Here is a 21773-nt window from a genome sequence, read left to right as displayed (position 1 = left end):
GAAGATACAGACAGTAAAGTCAAATTCCTCAGTTGGCACAACCAGTGGACAAACCTATTAGCTGGTCCTTAATCGTGTTCACCCTCATACTCTCATTTAAACTCCAAAGCCACATCTGGGAGTCATTTTTGCACACAGTTCCACATATATCACCATGAATGCAATGCTTTGCATTGATCAGAAAATCTGACATTTCGTCAAGTCAATGATTAATACATTTAGGAGTTCATCAAAACATGATCTACCAAGTCCTGAGAGACTTGCTGAAAGTTTTATTTAAAGTAGCTTGGTTAAGATTTAGCAATAATCAGTTCCCTTGTTTAGCCTTTACCCTATAGGTCTCATTATTTCCCTTTGATCATTTGACTTTGATCTTGAAATGAAGCAACATTTATATTACAAAGGAATAGCAGTTTTTAGAGGCCCCCAAGTCTCCATGTTTTGATGGATACTGAAGCAGTATTTGAATGTTATTTAAGAAAGGGGGCTGGTGTAGGCAGCTGATGGTTATAGGTTTGGGATGAAACATGGCAAATCCTTTTCCATGGGATCAGTCTGGATCATTTTGAATGTGTTGCACATCTTTAAATCATCATCTCATGGCAATAGCCTTTGATTAACCCCTGTCCTGCACAGGGTCCATTCAGTAGACCAGGGGTTATTAAACTTTTTCAGCTCGAGACGCAAATGAGAAATTGACCATCCTCCCATGACCCAAATTAAGAATAAATAGTGTGTGATTGTAGATGTATCCTCATAACTCATGACCCTCCTTTCACATACCCAGGGCCCACTCAAGGTCCCAACCCATAGTTTAATTAAGAAACCCTGCAGTAGACAATTCTACGTGTCAGTACAGGATGATACTGTATAGCACCAGCACGAAAGTTGTCTTCAAAAACTCCTTTGTAAAGCTTTGGTTGCTGTGTGGTGTTAACATTTCAACCCATTTCGTTGTCTTGTTAATAACCTTAAGTAGGTCTGTTGAGTCCTGTGACGAGCTTGGTGTAATCAGAATCAACCAGTGACCAAAGGGCTGGAGGGAGTTGGTGCTGGCTCCTTTCAGATCTCGCTGGGGAGGGAGTTCGAGTACCCAGGCCAGGGGCTGCTGTCTATGGCCAGGGCAGCAGGGCTGTTGTTACCAGTGCCATGGGTGGGGAAGAAGGGGATGTAGGGGATTGTAGAAAACAGCAAAGGGCTGCCCGGGGGGCTCTCATCCAGGGGCATGGGGAAGCCCACATCATCTGTGTCCCACACGTGGAAAGCATTGTGGGTCAGGACTATGGGGGGGTGTCTGGCAATGAAGCACTCCGGATTTCTGTTCTTCTCTAGGTCCTCGTCAGTGGGGCCAAGAAGACATTCTGATGAAAGGGGTAAACAGAGGGGACACTGGAGATAAGTACATTTGCTTCAGGACTAGTGCCCCTGATCATCTCTGTGTTAGCTAGTCATGTTGCCATTTTGCATAGAAAAGCTTAGGCTTATGCCTATTTGACACAAGTTATTTGGTACACTTATACATTGCGATGGATCAGCCTAACAACTACATAGATTAGTTATATTTCCACCTGATTTTCGAACATTTTAAGTTCATACCTGTTATATCAAGGGCCAGGTCCTTGATCAGATGTCCAACTATAGCATAGGCGACTCCTACCACTACCAGTGCTGCAATCAGCAGGTAGACAACTGCCTTTGGCAACGGAATGAGGTCCCGGACTGCCGGTTTATATTCCTTGTACAGCGGGTCTTCCGTCCCGACTAGTACGTCGAATTTGTAGACTAGTGGGGAAGCATGTGCCTCATCATTGAAATTAAAACTGGTGAAATTGAGGGCATTCATTATGGAAAAGTAGCCTAAACGATATAGCTCTAATGATGATAAACCCGCTGATGTCCGGAGATGAGGCAATCCCCCCCAACACCAAGACAAGGACTTGATTGGTGGTGAGTCTTGAATCCGTGCAACACTCAAGTCTCAACTTCTTTGATGTCTCAGTTCGAATGATCCTAAAGGGGATTGAAAAGCATGAAACATGTATATATGTTAATATCTCCACCAAATATAGTTTCATTTATGGAGATATTACTTCAAAACGATTTCAATACAATTTTGACAGTACAAGCGTTAGCTGCTTACCTTGATTTTGGACGACCGCTGTTTTGATGAAACTGTCTTTGCTTAGATTTTTTTAAAGGTCCCTAATTGGGAGATAACTTTTGGATGTCCATCTGAAATTAATTTCCATGTTCATAAATCAGTCCCCCTGGAGTTTTCCTTTGACGCGCTTCTTTGTCATCCCTCTGTCTCTGTCCTTGGTTCTGTAATGAACCCAACCAATTTTCACGCGGTAGTAAACAGTTCTATTCCTAGACCGCCCACTGTTCATCACTCAAGGGATAAACTTTATCCAGCCTCCACTTAAACAGCCAACCTGTATCAGCTAGATGTAGTTGATAATGTTCCCTTAATTCTATAATTGATGGATTTACATTACCAAGAAATGATGTCTCCTTAAATGTACTAAGGACTCATGGCGTGAAGATCATGCCAATTAGAACCTTTACAGGAGATAGTTAATCGACACGATCGCATGTAGTGGACGAATTTGTTTAATCCATGTTGTTTATGAAATATTGTAGACATTTCCTATTCAATATAAACCTACTTTCATCTTTAAAATATGTAGTTGTTCATCTCCACTCGATTGTTTTAGAGGGAATATACTTCAACGCCGGGAATAATTCAGGGCACATAAATGAAAAAGCCTTTTGGCCTTTAATGCTTTCACACCATAACTAGATTTGTAAGCGCTAATTGTTAGCAGATTCTGAAACGCAACCTCATGAGCCAAATCCTAACTGGAAATTAGCATACAGTTCATGGCCTCAATGTGTCAATATAGACTGTCCCTATCAAATAAATGTATTATTATTATTATTACGCTACGAATCATTTCTACCAAAATAGGAGCTACACTGGTTCATGTTCAGTGACTGACTTCCATTTCCTTAGGTAGAGAGCAGGCTTGGGCATGTATGGTATTTATCTGTTTCATAATTCCCCATTTTCAAAGCAGCAGTAGACATGCAAAGAAGCAGAATCTGAAGAGATTAGAGGTTTTATTCCCTCTATGAGACAAGCCTTTATCTGACCACCCCATGTCCTTCATTTCCTGATGGATTTAAACTGCTAGAGCCACTGGAATACCTCCAGAGATTATCTCCTGAACTTTGACAACGTTTTGCCCAATATATCTACATATTGCAACAGAATGCGGACCTCTCCTCAAGTTGTGTATACTTCATGTACGTGTGTATGTGAATGCACATGCCACCTGCTTTCGTTATTTTTCACAGAAGTAGTGCACTAGGCCTTTACTAGTTGTGTTTTAGCGGACCAATATACCCCCCTTTCTGCGTGCCTGTAGACTATCTGTGCAGAGATGTTTGAGAGATGTTGGGGGTGGAATTCCAGTTTGCGAATCACTTCTTTCACATAGAAGCCTCTAAATAAATGAAATAATGCACATCAGACACACCTAGTAGACTATGGTATGTTGAGATATAAAGGATGTTAAGCCGAGATTCAATACGATCAATCCTTCAACCCTTTCGGCAATGCACCTTTGAAAGGAAATGTTTCTGCGTTCGCAGAGACGACATTCAAGGTGAACGCTGCATATTTCGGCTGAACTGGAAGTTACCTTTTAAATGTCAAGCGCGCTACAACACGATTCTTCCATGGTCCGGATTGAATCTGCTTTACTCGGAATAGAACTGAAAGGACACTGCATGGGTTAAATTACCGCTAAGCCCCTGCCAGGACAAATCACTGTGTAGATGACCCAGCCAAATACACATTTCCAGTGTTTGCTATGGCATTCTTGCAATACAACACCGCTCATCAATCAGTTTGACCCAGACATTGCGTCAAAGTCGCCAAAGCAGATTAAGCTACTGCACATGTGCAGCATGATAGTTCTATTGAGCCTATAGCTTCCTGTCTGTCACACTATCTCCTCTGCATCTTCCTGTTCACCCTTCTGAAGTTAGGTGTTTGTCTATCCTAGGAACTGCCTAACATGAAATTCAGCCCTTAGTTTGACTTTGTTTTAACCTCTTCCTGTCTCTCCTTTTCTCTTTTTTTCAGTTTGCTGATCACTTCTGTTTAAATCCCACTGGCATTACCTCAGTAGGCCTAATCCCCAGATATCAAAACATTTCCACAATGGCTGAGCTCAGATGGATGTACTTTAAAGTTTGTTTGATCACACAAAGTTCATCCTGAAAATACCCCGTCTCTGGTGCTCTAGCTACAGTTGAAGTCGGAAGTTTACAAACACTTAGGTTGGAGTCATTAAAACTCATTTTTCAACCACTCCACAAATTTCTTGTCAACAAACTATAGTTTTGGTAAGTCGGTTAGGACATCTACTTTGTGCATGACACAGTAATTTTTCCAACAATTGTTTACAGACAGACTAGTTCACTTAATTCACTGTATCACAATTCCAGTGGGTCAGAAGTTTCATACACTAAGTTGACTGTGCCTTTAAACAGCTTGGAAAATTCCAGAAAATGATGTCATGGCTTTAGAAGCTTCTGATAGGCTAATTGACATAATTTGAGTCAATTGGAGGTGTACCTGTGGATGTATTTCAAGGCCTACCTTCAAACCCAGTGCCTCTTTGCTTGACATCATGGGAAAATCTAAAGAAATCAGCCAAGACCTCAGAAAAAAATAGTAGACTTCTACAAGTCTGGTTCATCCTTGGGACCAATTTCCCTGAAGGTACCACATTCATATGTACAAACAATAGTATGCAAGCATCAACACCATGGGACCACGCAGCCGTCATACCGCTCAGGAAGGAGACGCGTTCTGTCTCCTAGAGATGAACGTACTTTGGTGCGAAAAGTGCAAATCGATCCCAGAACGACAGCAAAGGACCTTGTGAAGATGCTGGAGGAAACAGGTAAAAAGGTATCTATATCCACAGTAAAACGAGTCCTATATCGACAGAACCTGAAAGGCCGCTCAGCAAGAAAGAAACCACTGCTCCGAAACCGCCATTAAAAAGCCAGACTATGGTTTGCAACTGCACATGGGGACAAAGATCTTACTTTTTGGAGAAATGTTGTCTGGTCTGATGAAACAAAAAATAACTGTTTGTCCATAATGACCATCGTTATGTTTGGAGGAAAAAGGGGGAGGCTTGCAAGCGGAAGAACACCATTCCAACCGTGAAGCACGGGGGTGGCAGCATCATGTTGTGGGGGTGCTTTTTGCTGCAGGAGGGACGTGTGCACTTCACAAAATAGATGGTGTAGCGGGTCTTATATGTACCACAGGAGAACCAAGAAATGAAGAGCAACACCATGGCTGTCTTTTTGGCTTTTATGTTGATCTGCAATAGTATTGTGAAAAGACAGGACAGGAACACATCAGTCTCCAATGCACCATCTGACAAGTTGTTCTTACTCTCTGTATTTTGTTGGACTGAGGAGAACGGGAGCTACGGGTGGTACCGGGGTGTTAGTAGGTGACGCAAGCACCCAGATTAAATAAAATACATTTAATGAAACACAACCCGAAGATGTTAACATTATTCAGCTACTGTAGCTGCCTACCGAACATCAACAGGCAGCACCAGTAGCGCAACAATTAAAAATAGACACCAAAAATAAAGTAACTGGCAATCCTATCGATCTGACTTCCCCCATCTGTCTGAACTGTTCACAGGCTTTTGCCACTGACCCTCAATCTGGTTGTTCTGTTCTGCGTTGTGTACTTTTCTAATAATTTGAAGTTGGATGGAAAAACCTTTTTAACTCTCCTACAATGGCATCATGAGGGAGGAAAATTAGGTGGATATATTGAAGCAACATCTCAAGACATCAGTTAGGAAGTTAAAGCTTGGTCGCAAATGGGTTTTCCAAATGAACAATGACCCCAAGCATACTTCCAAAGTTGTGGCAAAATGGCTTAAGGACAACAAAGTCAAGGTATTGGAGTGGTCATCACAAAGCCCTGACCCCAATCCCATAGAAAATATGTGGGCAGAACTGAAAAAGAGTGTGTGAGAAAGGAGGCCTACAAACCTGATTCAGTTACACCAGCTCTGTCAGGAGGAATGGGCCAAAATTCACCCAACTTATTGTGGGAAGCTTGTGGAAGGATACCTGAACGTTTGACCCAAGTTAAACAATTTAAAGGCAATGCTACCAAATACTAATTGAGTGTATGTAAACTTCAGACCCACAGGGAATGTGATAAAAGCTTAAATAAATCATACTCTCTACTATTATTCTGACATTTCACATTCTTAAAATTAAAAGTGTTGATCCTAACTGACCTAAGACAGGGAATTTTTACTAGGATGAAATGTCAGGAATTGTGAAAAACTGAATTTAAATGTATTTGGCTAAGGTAAGGTGTATGTAAACTTCCGACTTCGACTGTAAATGTTTTTCTCCCACTGTCTTGACCGGACCCCAGCCTCACAGTTGACAATTCATTTGAATATGTCATTTTTTATGATAAAAATGTGTTTCTTTGATAATTGTTTTAAAGAATATGCATTCAATCATTCAGAATGCGTGTTGGTGCATGATACAGTATTGTTGTCAATCTACGTTGACAACTAACCAGTTCACAGCACGTGTCCTCCAGAACCCGTTTTTCGCGCGCAATTTTCGAGGTGGCCAGACAGTTCTGACGAAAACTTTTATGACACAGTGCAACTGAATAATATACATATTCATTTTGGTAAGTAGCCAGCAACAGTATTTTGTTGTTTCCAATAGAGTTAAATCGCTAAATATTCCTAATATTTTGGTTACCACCACATGATTTACCCTTGACAAAACTCGAGACTGGATACCTATTTGGTTTTGTCATGATCAGATCAGTCTGGTGTTAGCATTATGCCTAGCTAGGCTAGCTGGCCAGCATAGCCCAATGTAACGTTAAAGTAGTTGTCAGAGAAGGTTAGAGAAAGTGGTTTGGTTGAGTTGTTACAGAATGATCTAACTTCCATACCGGTTGCATTTATTTTTCCTATGCAACATTTTGCTCATAGAAAATGTCCCAGCTCCTCTTTGGAAAGCCAGCACCTACCTTTCAGTCTACACCAAAACCTTGTCATCATCATCCTTCATCACCCAAGGTAAATGAAGGAAAATATGACTGTCCAGCTCAACTCTGAATGACTGAGATCTTGCACCTTTGAATCATTTGCTACTTATTTTTGACAACTGTACACATTGTCAATGTATATTACAGGGATCAGAAAATGTTATGGTTTGATTGACATTTATCTCTGTATTCTTAGGACCCTGAACAAGGACATGGGCCAGAACAGGACATCCCCGATGAGACATTTTCGTTTGTGACACTGGACGAAAGCCATGGACAGCAAAGGTATGGCGTTACTGGGTTTAAAGTATTATTCATTATGTGTTCTGTTAAGTATTTAACGTTTTTTTTTTAATGGAAGTGAGGACTCCGGCATCGACATTTCAAACATATCCAATAGACGTGACGTACACAACAGTATCTCCAGCGAGCGCCCAGGTGAGGGGGCTACAACTGTTCTCAGTTCAACGATAGAGGAAATAGGGAAGAAGGCCCAGGATCTGATAGAGCGAATCAACCAGAGCCGAGCCATGGACCAGGAAATCATGACCACCTTCGAGAACAAGTTAATGAATAAGGTATCACTGTCCTACTATTGAGTAAAACGCACATGGTCATATTTTTTGGTAGTTAAAAAATGCATTTAGATTACGAGTCTAGCCTAATGTTTATGTGAAGGAGAGTGACTGTGACTAGTGCGTGTGTGGGTTCCTCCCCAGGTGAGTGAGGTGTGCCAACAGGTGAAGGAGCAGATGTTCAGCAGCTATGAGGAACATGGCCGTGGGATGGAGGCCAATCTGCAGGAGCTGTCTGAGGTTCTGGAGCGGTGCAGTCAGCTCAGTATGGAGCTGCAGGGAGCCAGTCAGACCTTATCAGCCATTAACAACAGCCTGCAGCAGACAGCTAAGAACTGAAATCTACCCAGCCATTAATTTATTTGAACTGCCTAATAGCATCCCAACTTCTGGGAGGTCTGGAATAATTAAAGCAATGCCTTGTTTGTTTGACTGTGGTATATGTCAAATATAACATAAAACAGTGGTTGTAAACTGAGTGGGTGTTGGAAGCTTTTGTTTATAAAAATGATTTATTACATAACTAGTGTGGATATTTTTATTCATACCCATCACCAAATAGCATTATAGAACATATTTAATGGGCCAGAATATAGGTTTGTGCCCAGTTTAGAATCAAAAACATTCACCTTAATGCCTATGGGTCGGTCCACCAATTCGCTGCCTTTGGAGAAGTGTAACTTGGTATAATTATTTTTTGAACATGCATGCTGTCATAAAGAGCAGAGAACTTCATTAAAGAAAGCTTTTCTATCAAAAGATGTCAAATAAAAATAATTACTATAGTAAGGGCATATTAAGTGCCAAATAAAGTAACAGGGTTGATGACTTCTTAAAGCAGCTATAAAATCCCTTGTGACAGGGGGAATGGAAGCTTGTGTGCAACAGTGGCAATTGAATGCAAGCTTCACCCAACATTCAAATTGTTAAAACATTTCTAGCCTGTCTATCCATGGGTAACAGGGTTGACGTGTTATTCTCGACCCACTCAGTTTTCCATCACAAAACACCAGAAAATGTCCAAAAAGAGTAGAACCTACTTTTACACTATGATTTGACTATTAGATGTTCAATGTTTAGAAAATAATATATATAAAGAGTTCAGTTCACATAAGTGTTGACCTTAAAATGTACAGATAAATCAATAATCACATTAAATAAGTATTTGCAAATGACCTTGTCAAAGCAACAAAATAACTACAACTTCAGTGATGGGGAAAACTTTTGAGTGCGTTAAAATCTTCCAGAAGTCAGAGTGCACAGAGGAGCATGTCAACGTACTGAATATAGGCCATTTAGCGAGTCATAATAGAAATCTGATTTACTGAATACTCCGTGTGATCTATATTAAAGGGCACTTCATTTAATGTAACAGGCTTTTAAAATTCAATAGTGGTGCACAATTTCTATATCAAAGGGACGCAAAATACACTTCATGGAATACCCCAAATACAAATTTCTCAGATCTGTCTAAATGGTCACAAATACAACGGCATGATTATTTAAACTGCTTTCATTTATTTACTTAATTTAACTTCAATTGATTTAACTTTTTTTCCCCCTAACTCTAACAGTACATGCAGTATCAATTATTTGGCATTCAATAACTGGTCATTAGTACCATCACAGTTCTAAAAACTCAGGATATACGTATGGATCATGACCTCATTTTAAAATGTTTGTCCAACAACCATTTTACTACAAATGCTGTGAGGAAACAAGCGATTCATTCTGAACCATTTCAACTTCCACCGTATAGTAAACTATTTCAAACACATTCTAGACAGAAATTGTCCAAACAAACCAGTAAGTACTAGGGTTTTATGAGAGTAGAAAAATAGCTTTGTTTTTCAAGTTGAAATAATTACACTCATGAATTGTCCATGAGATCGATGATAGACTTGCCTTTAAAACCCGACCTGGTCTTTCGCATAAAATAAAGATTTAGGACTGGTTTCCCGGACACAGACTAAGCCTAGTCCTGGTCTAAAAAGCCATTTCAATCGAGATTCTCCATTGAGCATGCTTTTTAGTCCAGGACCAAGCTTAATCTGTGTCCAGAAAACCAGCCCATATTCTACAAACTCAAGAGAGAGGAAACATTAGCATTAGTGTTACTGTAGAAGACAAGCCATCAAAGCAGTGTAGAACTACTTGTCCTTTGTTTAAGGAACAGATTGACTTGAGGTTTCTGATAGTGGTCTGTTTGAGCACTAGCAGCAGGCAGTTAGTTATTAACAGTGAAAGACTGCAGTCCAGTGATGGCTCTGCCCAGAATCAGGGCATGGATGTCATGGGTACCTGGAAGACAAAGAAAACAATATAAGGAACCATGTGGAACAGTGCTGATGCTGAAGTTGAGCAACTATATAAGGGGAGAGAGACATTTTTTTTCTAATTTGAAAATATTGTGGAAAGTTCAATGGTTTTCCCATATGACCCATTTATTTATTGTAAATTACATATTACTGACCTCTACTGGTGAGGAAATAAACCACGATAAAAAAGTTTTGCTTCCACATCCATATCCTCTTAGACCTGGTTATGGCCTTCTTTCTCCTCACCTTCGTATGTGTTGACGGCCTCCAGGTTCATAACATGGCGGATGATGTGGTACTCATCAGAGATGCCGTTTCCTCCCAGCATGTCTCTGGCCTGCCGGGCGATGTCCAGGGACTTCCCACAGCTGTTCCTCTTTAGCATAGAGATCATCTCAGGGGCTGCCCTGAGGGAGGAGAGAAGACATATGAGATAAGTCTCCTCAGGTTCTATTCACTCTGAAACAACCAGAAATTGTACTTCTCCTATGGTGTGTAGTTATTTGTTAAAAAGTGGTGTCACACTACAAGACAATTATGTCACATCATTTCAAGTTCCCTCTTACTTTTTGGCGTCGATGAGTCTCCCCAGCTGTAGACAGGCCTGCAGACCAATGGTGATTTCTGTCAACATGTCGGCCATCTTTTTCTGCATCAGCTGGTTTCTGGCCAGGGGTACTCCAAACTGGATTCTGAGATTAACAAATATCATGAGTAGCAGAACATCTTAAGTTCACTCAGAAAAGCTGAGAAAACAAAATAAGATTCAAGAGCTACAGACTTTTGCTCGGTCCTGCTCATCCAAAACAACATCCCATACCAATAGTAGCCGCAGAATCCTCACCTGTCTAGTGTGTACTGACGAGCCGCGTGGAAGCAGAACTCTGCAGCACCTAGTGAACCCCAGGCGATGCCATACCGGGCATTGTTCAGGCAACCAAAGGGACCCTAGAGCCAAAGAGAACAGACAAAATATTTATACCAACAAGGTTAAACAGCCTTATAAGAAAGTCTGGCCATCCACATAAAAGTCAGTACATGAGAGCGGTATCCTGGCCTCTACTCACCCCCAGGCCAGAGACTTTGGGCAGCAGGTTCTCCTCAGGAACCTCCACCTCGTCCATGATGATCATGCCAGTGGCAGACGCCCTCAGAGAGAACTTGCCCTCGATCTTGGGTGTGGTGAAGCCCTTCATACCGCGCTCCAGGATGAAGCCACACACCTTCCCATCGTCACACTTGGCCCAGACCACAGCGATGTCCGCCACAGGGGAGTTGGTGATCCTGACGAAGGTGAAGGAGATGAGGGAAGGCATTGTAATTTAGGGAGGAGCTATTTTATCAGTATGCTACAGAGTGAGCCTGGTTTTTAGGGCTATATGAGGACAGTTTTGCATAAGTTTCACAAGACGTGATGGGAGAATTGAACAGAACCACGTACTCAATGTCAAACTAAGCATTTTGTTGAAGTTGTTGAAGCTGCATTTCCCCAGAGGAAACAGTGTTACATTAAATATATAAAACAAGAACTACAGGCCCAGGTTACCAATGAACATGTATTTATTCAGTGTTAAGCTTACGCAATGTGAGGGCCAATGCACTCAATGGTTAAGTATACAACCACAAAGTCCAGTTCAGTCACTGCTGACGTCTCTCAGTTCAGAATCATAACACTCTGTGAAACCCGAGTAAAGGGGAACTGAGGGGAACCTAATATTCATGCACCTAGCATTAATATATTTGTGAACAGCACCACCCTGTGGACTAGTTTACAGAGTGAAATGTTTACAATTTAGATAAGAGCCAAACCACCTGATTTTGGGTTTATTATTTGAAAAATACATTAAAAAATATATTTTAAAAATTGCTCTAATGAATACAAAAACTCTGAAGATTTCTGTATAATAGAAAGCATATATTCCTATTCTTCAGAATTTTTTGGAAGTGGCCTATTCTTGATGTTTCATGAATAGGTAGTCTTTTCAATCAGTAGAGGAATGCATTCCAAGGTGTTGAGACAAAGGTAGCCTTCATCAATGTTTGTGGTCTGTAGGTGTTTGTTCTGTTATATAATCCATTGGCTATTTATAGGAAGCAATTCTAAAGTTCTTTGCACTGAGTACATCACAAAACACTGAGTACATCACATCTAAACATCAAGGTTCTCCTAATGCCTGCTATTCAGCTACATACATCTCTGTCCAGTCAGTCCTGAAGTCCTCATGGGGTGATGAACTGTTTCCGTCACTATGTAGTAGGGCTGGGAATTACAAGGGACCTCCCGCTACACTATTATCACGATATTTAGGTGACGATACAATATGTATTGCAATTCTCATGTATTGTGATTCAATACTGCGATTTTATTGCAAGGTTATGTTCCAAACATATTGCTCACTATATGTCTGCTGCAGAGAGATGAGAAAGCATGAGAACATTTGTTTTGATCAGTCAGGAAATAAAAGTGCTGAAGACATGGTGGCTCACTATTTAAAAAGAAGATAGAGAACAAGCTATAAGATGAAAAATACCAGAGTTTTGGTGCAGGTACAGACAACTAGCACCATCTAGCAAAAATTATATATATATATATATATTACACAATATCGTCAAAAATAATATTGCGACATGTAACTATTGATTTTTTCTCCCTAGCACTACTATGTAGTGAAGTACAGTCTCCCAGTTCTACTCACCAGGTCTTGGAGCCAGTGAGAGTGAAGGTGCGGCTGGAGGGGTTGAACTTAGCGCGGGTCTCCATGCCACCGGGGTCACTGCCGTGGTTGGGCTCAGTCAACCCAAAACAGCCCAGGATCTCTCCACGAGCTGGGAGGTAGAGGACGCATTACAGGACAAATACAAACAGGACTGTGCGTCATTTAAGATGAGGCTTAAGGGATGTGGATGTCCCCTCCTCCTTACCCAGCCTGGGCAGCCACTTCTCCTTCTGCTCTTCGGTACCGTACGCGTAGATAGGGTGCATGACCAAGGAGGACTGCACACTCATGACAGAGCGGTAGCCACTGTCCACCCTCTCCACTTCCCTCGCGATCAAACCGTAGGCCACATAACTCGTCCCAGCACAGCCATAGCCTGGTCAAAGTGTAGAGGGAGAGAGGTCACATCATAGGCAATAACCTCCAAAACAAACAGTAGGCCTACATTAAAAGGGAATTAAGTGAATCTACAATTAATTATCTAATTTACATGATCTATATTTGAATTCTTTTGGCATCACACATATAGTTGATTCTCAAAAACAAATAGCCTTTAACATTTTGTGATCAAAATGACTAAAGTCCATTTCACAGAAAACAAAATCCCTCTTTGAAAGCTTACAGAGAATGATATAACCCCTGGGGGCCTTACAGGTACATTATCCATTTCAAATTATAAGTTTATAAAACATGTACCAGTAGGCTGTCACTCAAATTAAAATAAAGAAAACTGTAAGAAATACAGAGTTTAAGTGATAAAAAAAAACAGCCAACCATGTTTCCCACCCATTCCCATCCCGCTCACCAGTTTACAGTCAAGTATATTTGTCCAAGCCTCAATTGTTCCTTGAGTAGCACCATTCATTCTCGCTGTCGATAATTATAACTTCTAACAGTAACTGTATCCACTGGCGAACTTGGAGAGTGGGGTGATTGCCATCTAAGAGCCATCAATCATCTCTGATTGATTGAGAGATTCAAGGAGCTATCATCATTAGGTAACATAATATATGCCAAACATTGAATATTTACATTCATGCACATCGCACTTGTACCTTTGCCCCAGAAGCATATAACTGCAGGGCACTCACACAGCATATGGAGTTGGGGCCAATTTCATCATGAAATATTTTCTTGGTGTTAAATACAGTCTGTGAACAAACTTATAATGTATAAATTGATGGCTTGGATTACAGGATGACTTATTTTTCCATATTCTGTTCCAGTTAAAGGGTTATTCAGATTCAACAAGATCTGTGAACCAAACTTTTTTAATAGCTAGCTCAGAATGAGTGACATCGGGTGATGTCGGTGTCCTGGAGGGCAAGTAGTTTTCCCCCGGTGATGCGTTGTGCAGACATCACTACCCTCTGGAGAGCCTTACGGTTGTGGGTGGAGCAGTTGCCGTACCAGGCGGTGATACAGCCTGACAGGATGCTCTCGATTGTGCATCTGTAAGAGTTTGTGAGTGTTTTTGGAGACAAGCCAAATTTCTTCAGCCTCCTGAGGTTGAAGAGGCGCTGCTGCGCCTTCTTCACCACGCTGTCTGTGTGGGTGGACCATTTCAGTTTGTCCGTAATGTGTACGCCGAGGAACTTAAAAACTTTCCACCTTCTCCACTACTGTCCCATCGATGTGGATAGGGGGCTGCTCCCCCCCCCCCTGTTATTTTCCTGACACCACACTCAGAGGGCCCTCACCTCCTCCCTGTAGGCTGTCTCGTCATTGTTGGTAATCAAGCCTACCACTGTAATGTTGTCTGCAAACTTGATGATCGAGTTAGAGGCGTGCATGGCCATGCAGTCATGGGTGAACAGGGAGTACAGGAGAGGGCTGAGAACGCACCCTTGTGGGGCCCCAGTGTTGAGGATCAGAGGGGTGGAGATGTTGTTACCTACCCTCACCACCTGGGGGTAGGTAACATCTCCACCCCGCTGATTCTCAACACTTAAGTTCCTTGCTCAGAACATATGAAAGCTGGTGGTTCAATTTTCCCAGTTAAGAAGTTTAAGGTTGTAGTTATTATAGGAATCATGACACGTTGACTATTTCTCTCTATACCATTTGTATTTCATATACCTTTTTGACTATTGGATGTTCTTATAGGCACTTTAGTATTGCCAGCCTAATCCTGGGAGTTGATAGGCTTGAAGTCATAAACAGCGCTGTGTTTCAAGCATTGCTAAGAGCTGCTCGCAAATGCAGTTAAGTGTGGTTTGAATGAATGCTTACGAGCCTACTGCTGCCTACCCCCACTCACTCAGACTGCTCTATCAAATATCAAATCATAGACTTAATTATAATAAACACACAGAAATACGAGCCTTTGGTCATTAATATGGTCAAATCCGGAAACTTATCATTTAGTCTTTCAGAACCATTCCGTATTTTGCCAAACGGGTGGCAACCACAAGTCTAAATATTGCTGTTACATTGCACAACCTTCAATGTTATGTCATAATTATGTAAAATTCTGGCAAATTAACTACGGTCTTTGTTAGGAAGAAACACAATTTGCAACGAGCCAGGCGGCCCAAACGGTTGCATATACCCTGACTCTGCTTGCAATGAACGCAAGAGAAGTGACACAATTTCCCTAGTTAATATTGCCTGCTAACATGCATTTATTTCAACTAAATATGCAGGTTTAAAAAAAATATACTTCTGTGTATTGATTTAAAAAAAGGCAATGATGTTTATGGTTAGGAACATTTGTGTAACGAATGTGCTTTTATCGCAAAAGCGCTTTTGTTAAATCATCACCTGTTTGGCGAAGTTGAATTAGGCTGTGATTCGATGATAAATGAACAGGCACCGCATTGATTATATGCAACGCAGGACATGCTAGTTAACCTGGTAATATCATCAACCATGTGTAGTTAACTAGTGATTATGTGAAGATTGTTTTCTTATAAGATCATTTTAATACTAGCTAGCATCTTACCTTGGCTCATTGCAGCCACAAGGTCCTTTTGACGCTGCACTTGCGTAACAGGTGGTCAGCCTGCCACGCAGTTTCCTCATGATTGCAATGTAATCAGCGTCCAAAAAGACAGGTTACCGATTGTTATGAAAACATGAAATCGGCCCTAATTAAATCGGCCATGCCGATTAATCGGTCAACCTCTAATGGAGATCAGTCATTTCGAGAGCCCAGATCATTTATTTATAAATCCCATCATTGGATGGTTCAGTAGTTGGGTTTCCCAAGGGACTCCATAGGCCAGCATAGCTGATCTAAATTGTAAATATAGAAAAAATTATTTACCTGGTAATGTATATGTATTTCAAATCTTGGAATGTTCTCAAACTATTACTGTCCAGGATATCGGCAAGGCCACCCTCCAGATCACAAAGGTATTGACTCACCTTTAATAGTTGGGCCCAGGACACCCAGCTCCCCCATCTCTGACACAATGTCTCGATGGAACACTAAGACAAAACAGGCAGCTTGTTATGTTGACATGGTTTGCATAACTGACAAAATTCATAATATTGACATTCCATCTTAAAGGGCAAAACTGATCCTTAAGGGTTCCTTCCTAGGTTATTGGCATAAATAGCTCAATGGGCTGGGTGATGGTGTGTCTCAAAAGTCAGACCCACCTTCGTTTCTGTTGGCCATCAGAATGCGGGGCATGAGTTTGTCCTGACAGTAATCACGGAACGAGTCTCGGATCATGATCTCGTCCTCAGTCAGCTGACCCTCCAGCTCCAGGCCATCCCGCCAGTTAAACTGAACCTTGGCTGGTCGTTCAGTAGAGAAGGATCATAGAGCAGAGAAGCACAACTGAATAGTCATCAGACACCAAAAATAATAAAAGGGCAATATATGTATGATTGATCTGAAAGGAGTTGATATCAACATACGTGCTTTAGCTTTCTTCTCACTAGCTTTCTCTGCATCTGTGGAAAGGACACAGATTGAGTACTTCCCCTGACAAATAGAGGCATGATGATTGTAAGAATGGCTTTGTAAAACTGCTACCATTGTGTTCTCATGATGGCAAGGTCATTATTGAGTAATGTTATACCCTTTTGTGCAGGTGCTACTGATCCCTGAGATCTTGATGCTGAAATGATGGCACATCTCTGGGGGTTGACCAGCAGACGGCACACAGCGCTTCTCAGTGCCATGATGGGTAGCTAAATTTCTATGAGAGAAAAACAAGGAGAAAAACGTTTTAGAAGAAAATAATCCATAAATCAATGCAACAAACTCAAATAGTTGTCATTTCAAAGACATGGGTTATAACTTTTAACAATTATGTAATTTGAGAGAGCAGGTGGAGAAAGCAACTAGCAAATTGAACTCATGTAGCTGCATAGGATAGTTTGAGGAGTAATAAGTCGTGATTAGTTTCGACAATGTTGAAAAAGAGATGTGGTGGTTGGCAGACAAGTTGTTACGCAAGATAACATTCGCACTAGCTAGTAGCTATCACAACTATTTACAAAGTACATGGCTAGATAAATGATGATCTGCAGGCAACTGAAACTTGGCAGCTATTAACACACCTCACTGTGTGTGTTGGCCACGTTAGTTGATGTTAACATTTTAGTTGTGATAGCTAAAAGAGCTAGCTATTTAGCAAAATACTGCATGCAGATAAATGAATACGATTAGTTAGTTTACGTTAGCTAGACTAGCTTGAAAGTCAGTCTTGCTCTAGTATCAAGATGTAAAAAGCATAGTATCGAGTTTATTTACTTGACACGAACACAAACTTACTGTTTCATCAATGTCCCAAATATATTAGCTAACTTCAATACATAGACTGACCTGTAATTTACAGTGCTGGAGATCCTTGACCCAGGCCTCGGTAGTCCTTTCCAAATTGACAAGGTAGAGGAGGACAAACGTTAACACAGGCGTCTGCCTTACGTAGGTCAGGAATGGTTAGGTTCTGTCGCCATTTTGAGTGTGGCAAATTTACGTTGATCCACATTTAGAATGATAAAATAACATGTTAATGGTATGTCTGGAACCAAATGTAAATGATAGTGGGAAGTAAATTATTATGAACTTCAAACATGTTTTTTTGTGCAAAAGCATTGGTCGTTTTTTTTCTCTATTTAACCACTCCCTATGGCTGCTTTCTAGTGTCTCTCCATGTTGTTGCGTAGTTTTTGATTAAGCTCTGATTGGTTTATTGGCGGGGGCGTGCAGATTAAAGGCGTGGCTATGAGAGGGTTCTTTTCATGTATTGACCACATTCATGTTCAGAACTATTTTCAGAACGTTGGGACAGTGGTGGAAAAAATACCCAATTGTCATACTTGAGTAAAAGTAAAGATAATAGAAAATGACTGAAGTAAAAGGGAGAGTCACCTAGTAAAATACAACTTAAAATAATTGGTGTTAAATATACTTATGTATTTTTTATTTATTTTATTTAACCTTTATTTAACTATGCAAGTCAGTTAAGAACACATTCGTATTTACAATGACGGCCTACCAAAAGGCAAAAAGCCTCATGGGGGACCGGGGCCGGGATTAAAATGTAAAATCCATTGAATAAAAATATAGGCCAAAACACACATCATTACAAGAGAGACAACACAACACTACATAAAGAGACCTAAGACAACAACATAGCATGGCAGCAACACATGGCAACACAGCATGGTAAAAACACTACATAACAACATGGTAGCAACACAACATGGCAGCAGCACAGCACGGTAGCAGCACAAAACATTATTGGGCACAAAAATGATTGGGTATAGACAACAGCACGAAGGGCGAGAACGTAGAGAACAATATATCACGCAAAGCAGCCACAACTGTCAGTATCAACAGTTAATGTAATTGCTAAAAATATAAAGTATCAAAAGTAAAAGTATAAATCATTTCAAAATCCTTATATTAATCAAACCAGACGCCATAATTTTTTACATTTATTTTTTATTTGTGGATTAGCCAGGGGCACACTCCAACACACAAATAATTTATAAATTAAGCATTGGGGTTTAGTGAGTCCTCCAGATCAGAGTGAATTGGAAAATCTTGTCCTGCTAAGCATTCAAAATATAAGGAGTATTTTTGGGTGTCAGGGAAAAAGTTTTAAATTTTTTATTTAATTAACAAGGCAAGCCAGTTAAGAACAACTTCTTATTTACAATGACGACCTATACCGGCCAAACGTGGACGAAGCTGGGCCAATTGTGCGCCGCCCTATGTATGGATTAAAAAATACATTATTTTCTTTAGGAATGTAAAGTAAAAGTGAAACTAGTCAAAAATATAAATAGTAATGTAAAGTACAGATACTACTTAAGTAGAACTTTACAAAGTACTTTATATCACTGCATATGGACCTGTCAAGCTGATAAAAACGATTGTAATTTATCATTCCATACATTAACTTGACTATGACTTGGAACGTTTTTCCTGTAGATAACAATTAAACATTAAGTCACTAGAGTCTGATTACTTGAGCAACCACTTTCATGACTTTGCCCTTCTCTCTGGATCATAAAATGAGGATCATTTTCATATTATTCTAAGATGTTGGGCCCTGACTTTACCAGTAGAGTGCAGCACATTGGCATTTGTGTAATGAGCTCAATGTAACATGCACTAATATGATAGAGTATAATGGAGCTATACAATTCTACAAAGCTCATTGAAGGTTTGTTTATGATTGTTGTTAATTAAATGTGCAAAGAGATGTTGATTCCAGACATGCAACTCCCCATCCCACATTTAGAAAAAGGTCTGTAACTAAATGAGAATGAAATATATTAATAATTGGGGAAAAAAACACTTTAATCCTGTGTGACACTTGGCAGAAGCAGTGTGCTGTTGAAAGGCCCTAAGGAATCCTGCAGTGAGATAGATGCCCATTTAGGTAAGACCTTCAAGGTACCAGCCATGCTGAGACAGAAACAAATGGACATGGTGTATAGTCACCTGGTGTTATGCTGAATTATGTAACTTTTTTTTACCAGGACAGTCACACATTTGGAACAATAGCCACGTTGATATGGTGCCAATGGGATGCCTTCCAGTGTAATGTAATTGTTTGCCAGTCATCTGAGTTGGATAGATAGGCACCAATTCCAGTATTCTTCTTTCTTTTGGAAATAATATTTTAACTTGACTGCACGTCCAACACAGTTCTTACATATTTATTGTGTAGCTCAATTAATCTGATAAACTAGAAAACAAATTACTGAGCAAGTAGGCTTAAACCTGTATCATACTCCTAAACCCAGCCGTCAGAAAACACAGAAAATTTAACTTTTTTCAATGTGTCAATCACTCTCGAGTCATCTGGGACCCACGAGCTAAGCCCAAGGGACTACTAGGGGGGCACTTGAACATTCGTAGTGTCATTCCAAAAAGTGATCAAATTCAACATCTACTCACAGACTCCAACCTTGACTTTCTCTGCCTCTCAGAGACATGGCTCCATAAATACTCTCCATATGCTGCTTTGATTGTGCCTGGCTACAATGTTTTCAGGAGAGACAGGATTGAAGGAAGAGGAGGGGGTGTGATGATTTACATTAAAGAACATATCCGATGTAAACAAATTGAGTGGTCATGTGATAATGAACTAGAATGTATCGGCCTGAACGTTACACTGTCTCCCCAAATGTCTTTTACCCTCATTGGAATGTATAGGCCACCTTCCACCAAAGTGTGTTTTTTGATCAGTTTAATACCATGCTTAGAAAATGTGATTTTGGGAAAGAGGTCATCTTAATGGGAGATTTTAACATTAATTATGAAGACAAGTGTTGTAGGAAAACCCTCAAACGGATCACTAATACCTTTGACCTTACACAGCTAGTTAAAGGGCCAACCAGGGTGACTTGTTGCTCTAAAACACAGATTGATTTGGTGTTCAGTAATAAACCAGAGAGAGTGACTAAATCATTCTGTCTGATCATAATCTGACACTTATAGCCAGAAAGCTGTCTAAGAGCAGGTTTAACCTCTCTACTGTTAGAAAGCCGGATCAACTCAGAATACCTAAGAGTGAATTAAACTATTTTGAAAAAGCAATTAAGGGAATAAACTGGAATGATCTCTTGTCCTATACAGACGTGGAAGCTGATAGTAAGGTTTTTCTATCCACAATCCAGACTACAATAAATGGCTTCCTAAAGAAAATCAAATCCAAACCTGGCCAAAAGAGCACTCTTCCTTGGCTAAATGGAGAAATCTGGAAATTGATGAAAGAACGAGATTATGCTCTAAAAATAGCCCTAAAATCTAAATTAGAGCATGACAGACGTAGGTTTACCATGTTGAGAAATAAGTTGATGAAAGAAATCAGACAGGCCAAGGCAAACTTTTTTATTAACATAATTGGTGAAGCAAAGGGAAATTCTAAATTGATATGGAAAATCTAAAAAAGTTAACAGGGAAAGACCATAGTAACACTGCAAAAAGACTAGAAATCATGGTGAATAACAATCTAACACAGGATGCAGTCGAAATAGCAATAGCCTTCAATTCCTACTTTATTGACTCTGTCAGGGTACTGACACAGAACCCCTCCATTGGTTTCTCGGGCTCAGTGCTAGTGAATGACACTCAACCTGTCTTCATCATAAGGGAGGTTTCTGAGTCAAAGGTGAACAAGGTGATTAGCTCACTAAAGAACTCTAAAGCCAAAGATGTGTTTGGGATGGATTCTACCTTTCTTAAAAACTACAAAGAGTCACTCATTGGCCCCATTACTAAGGTCACCAACACATCTATTGGTCTCGGTGTGTTTCCAAGGGTATGGAAGCCGGCCATAATAACGGCCATCTTTAAATCAGGCGACCCTGCTGACGTGAGTAACTACAGGCCCATTAGTATACTACCTGTGGTGTCAAAGGTTGTTGAAAAGTGTGTAGCAGAACAACTGATTGCCCACCTCAACAACAGCCCCTTCACATTACACTCCATGCAGTTTGGCTTCAGAGCGAAACACTCCACAGAAACGGCCAACTGCTTTCTTCTGGAAAATGTGAAGTCCAAGATGGACAAAGGGGGTGCTGTTGGGGCTGTGTTTCTGGA

At 40.5% G+C, this 21773-nt stretch overlaps 2 protein-coding genes across 3 annotated transcripts; one reads left to right on the top strand and one right to left on the bottom strand.

Moving 5' to 3' along the window:
* Nucleotides 1–7188: 7188 nt before the first annotated feature.
* On the top strand, nt 7189–8228 carry LOC115110885 (synaptonemal complex central element protein 2-like). The gene is made up of 4 exons (XM_029636804.2): nt 7189–7194; nt 7338–7426; nt 7503–7719; nt 7861–8228. The coding sequence occupies exons 1-4, from the start codon at nt 7189–7191 to the stop codon at nt 8053–8055; spliced, it is 507 nt and encodes a 168-aa protein (XP_029492664.2). The 3' UTR covers nt 8056–8228.
* A 697-nt stretch (nt 8229–8925) lies between these two features.
* Nucleotides 8926–17643, bottom strand: LOC115110447 (glutaryl-CoA dehydrogenase, mitochondrial-like). 2 transcript variants are annotated; one of them, XM_029636110.2, is made up of 12 exons: nt 17535–17643; nt 16786–16905; nt 16622–16657; nt 16358–16498; nt 16121–16183; nt 12957–13127; nt 12731–12860; nt 11102–11318; nt 10879–10982; nt 10601–10726; nt 10281–10441; nt 8926–10017 (listed from the first exon to the last, which is right to left on the bottom strand). In XM_029636110.2, exons 2-12 carry the CDS (start codon nt 16886–16888, stop codon nt 9944–9946), a joined length of 1326 nt encoding a protein of 441 aa, XP_029491970.1. In that variant the 5' UTR covers nt 16889–16905; nt 17535–17643; the 3' UTR covers nt 8926–9943. The 2 variants fall into 2 exon arrangements, with proteins under 2 accessions (XP_029491970.1, XP_064866265.1); XM_065010193.1 differs by having other exon boundaries at nt 17484–17574.
* Between the last annotated feature and the right edge of the window lie 4130 nt (nt 17644–21773).

Source organism: Oncorhynchus nerka, linkage group LG26 (assembly GCF_034236695.1).
Source record: "Oncorhynchus nerka isolate Pitt River linkage group LG26, Oner_Uvic_2.0, whole genome shotgun sequence".
In the NCBI taxonomy this organism is placed as follows: domain Eukaryota; kingdom Metazoa; phylum Chordata; class Actinopteri; order Salmoniformes; family Salmonidae; genus Oncorhynchus; species Oncorhynchus nerka.
This window is presented reverse-complemented; position numbering and strand designations above follow the sequence as displayed.

Bases quoted from the DNA above. Each gene is read 5' to 3' on its own strand.
- LOC115110885 (XM_029636804.2), top strand. The intron at 7,427-7,502 runs GTATGGCGTTAC...TTTTAATGGAAG, and splicing joins GAAAGCCATGGACAGCAAAG to TGAGGACTCCGGCATCGACA. The intron at 7,720-7,860 runs GTATCACTGTCC...GTTCCTCCCCAG, and splicing joins AGAACAAGTTAATGAATAAG to GTGAGTGAGGTGTGCCAACA.
- LOC115110447 (XM_029636110.2), bottom strand. From the start codon at position 16,888: ATGGCACTGAGAAGCGCTGTGTGCCGTCTGCTGGTCAACCCCCAGAGA. The intron at 13,128-16,120 runs GTGAGTCAATAC...CACTTTGACCAG, and splicing joins CCTGGGCCCAACTATTAAAG to GCTATGGCTGTGCTGGGACG. The intron at 10,983-11,101 runs GTGAGTAGAGGC...CTTTGGCTCTAG, and splicing joins CCAAAGTCTCTGGCCTGGGG to GGTCCCTTTGGTTGCCTGAA.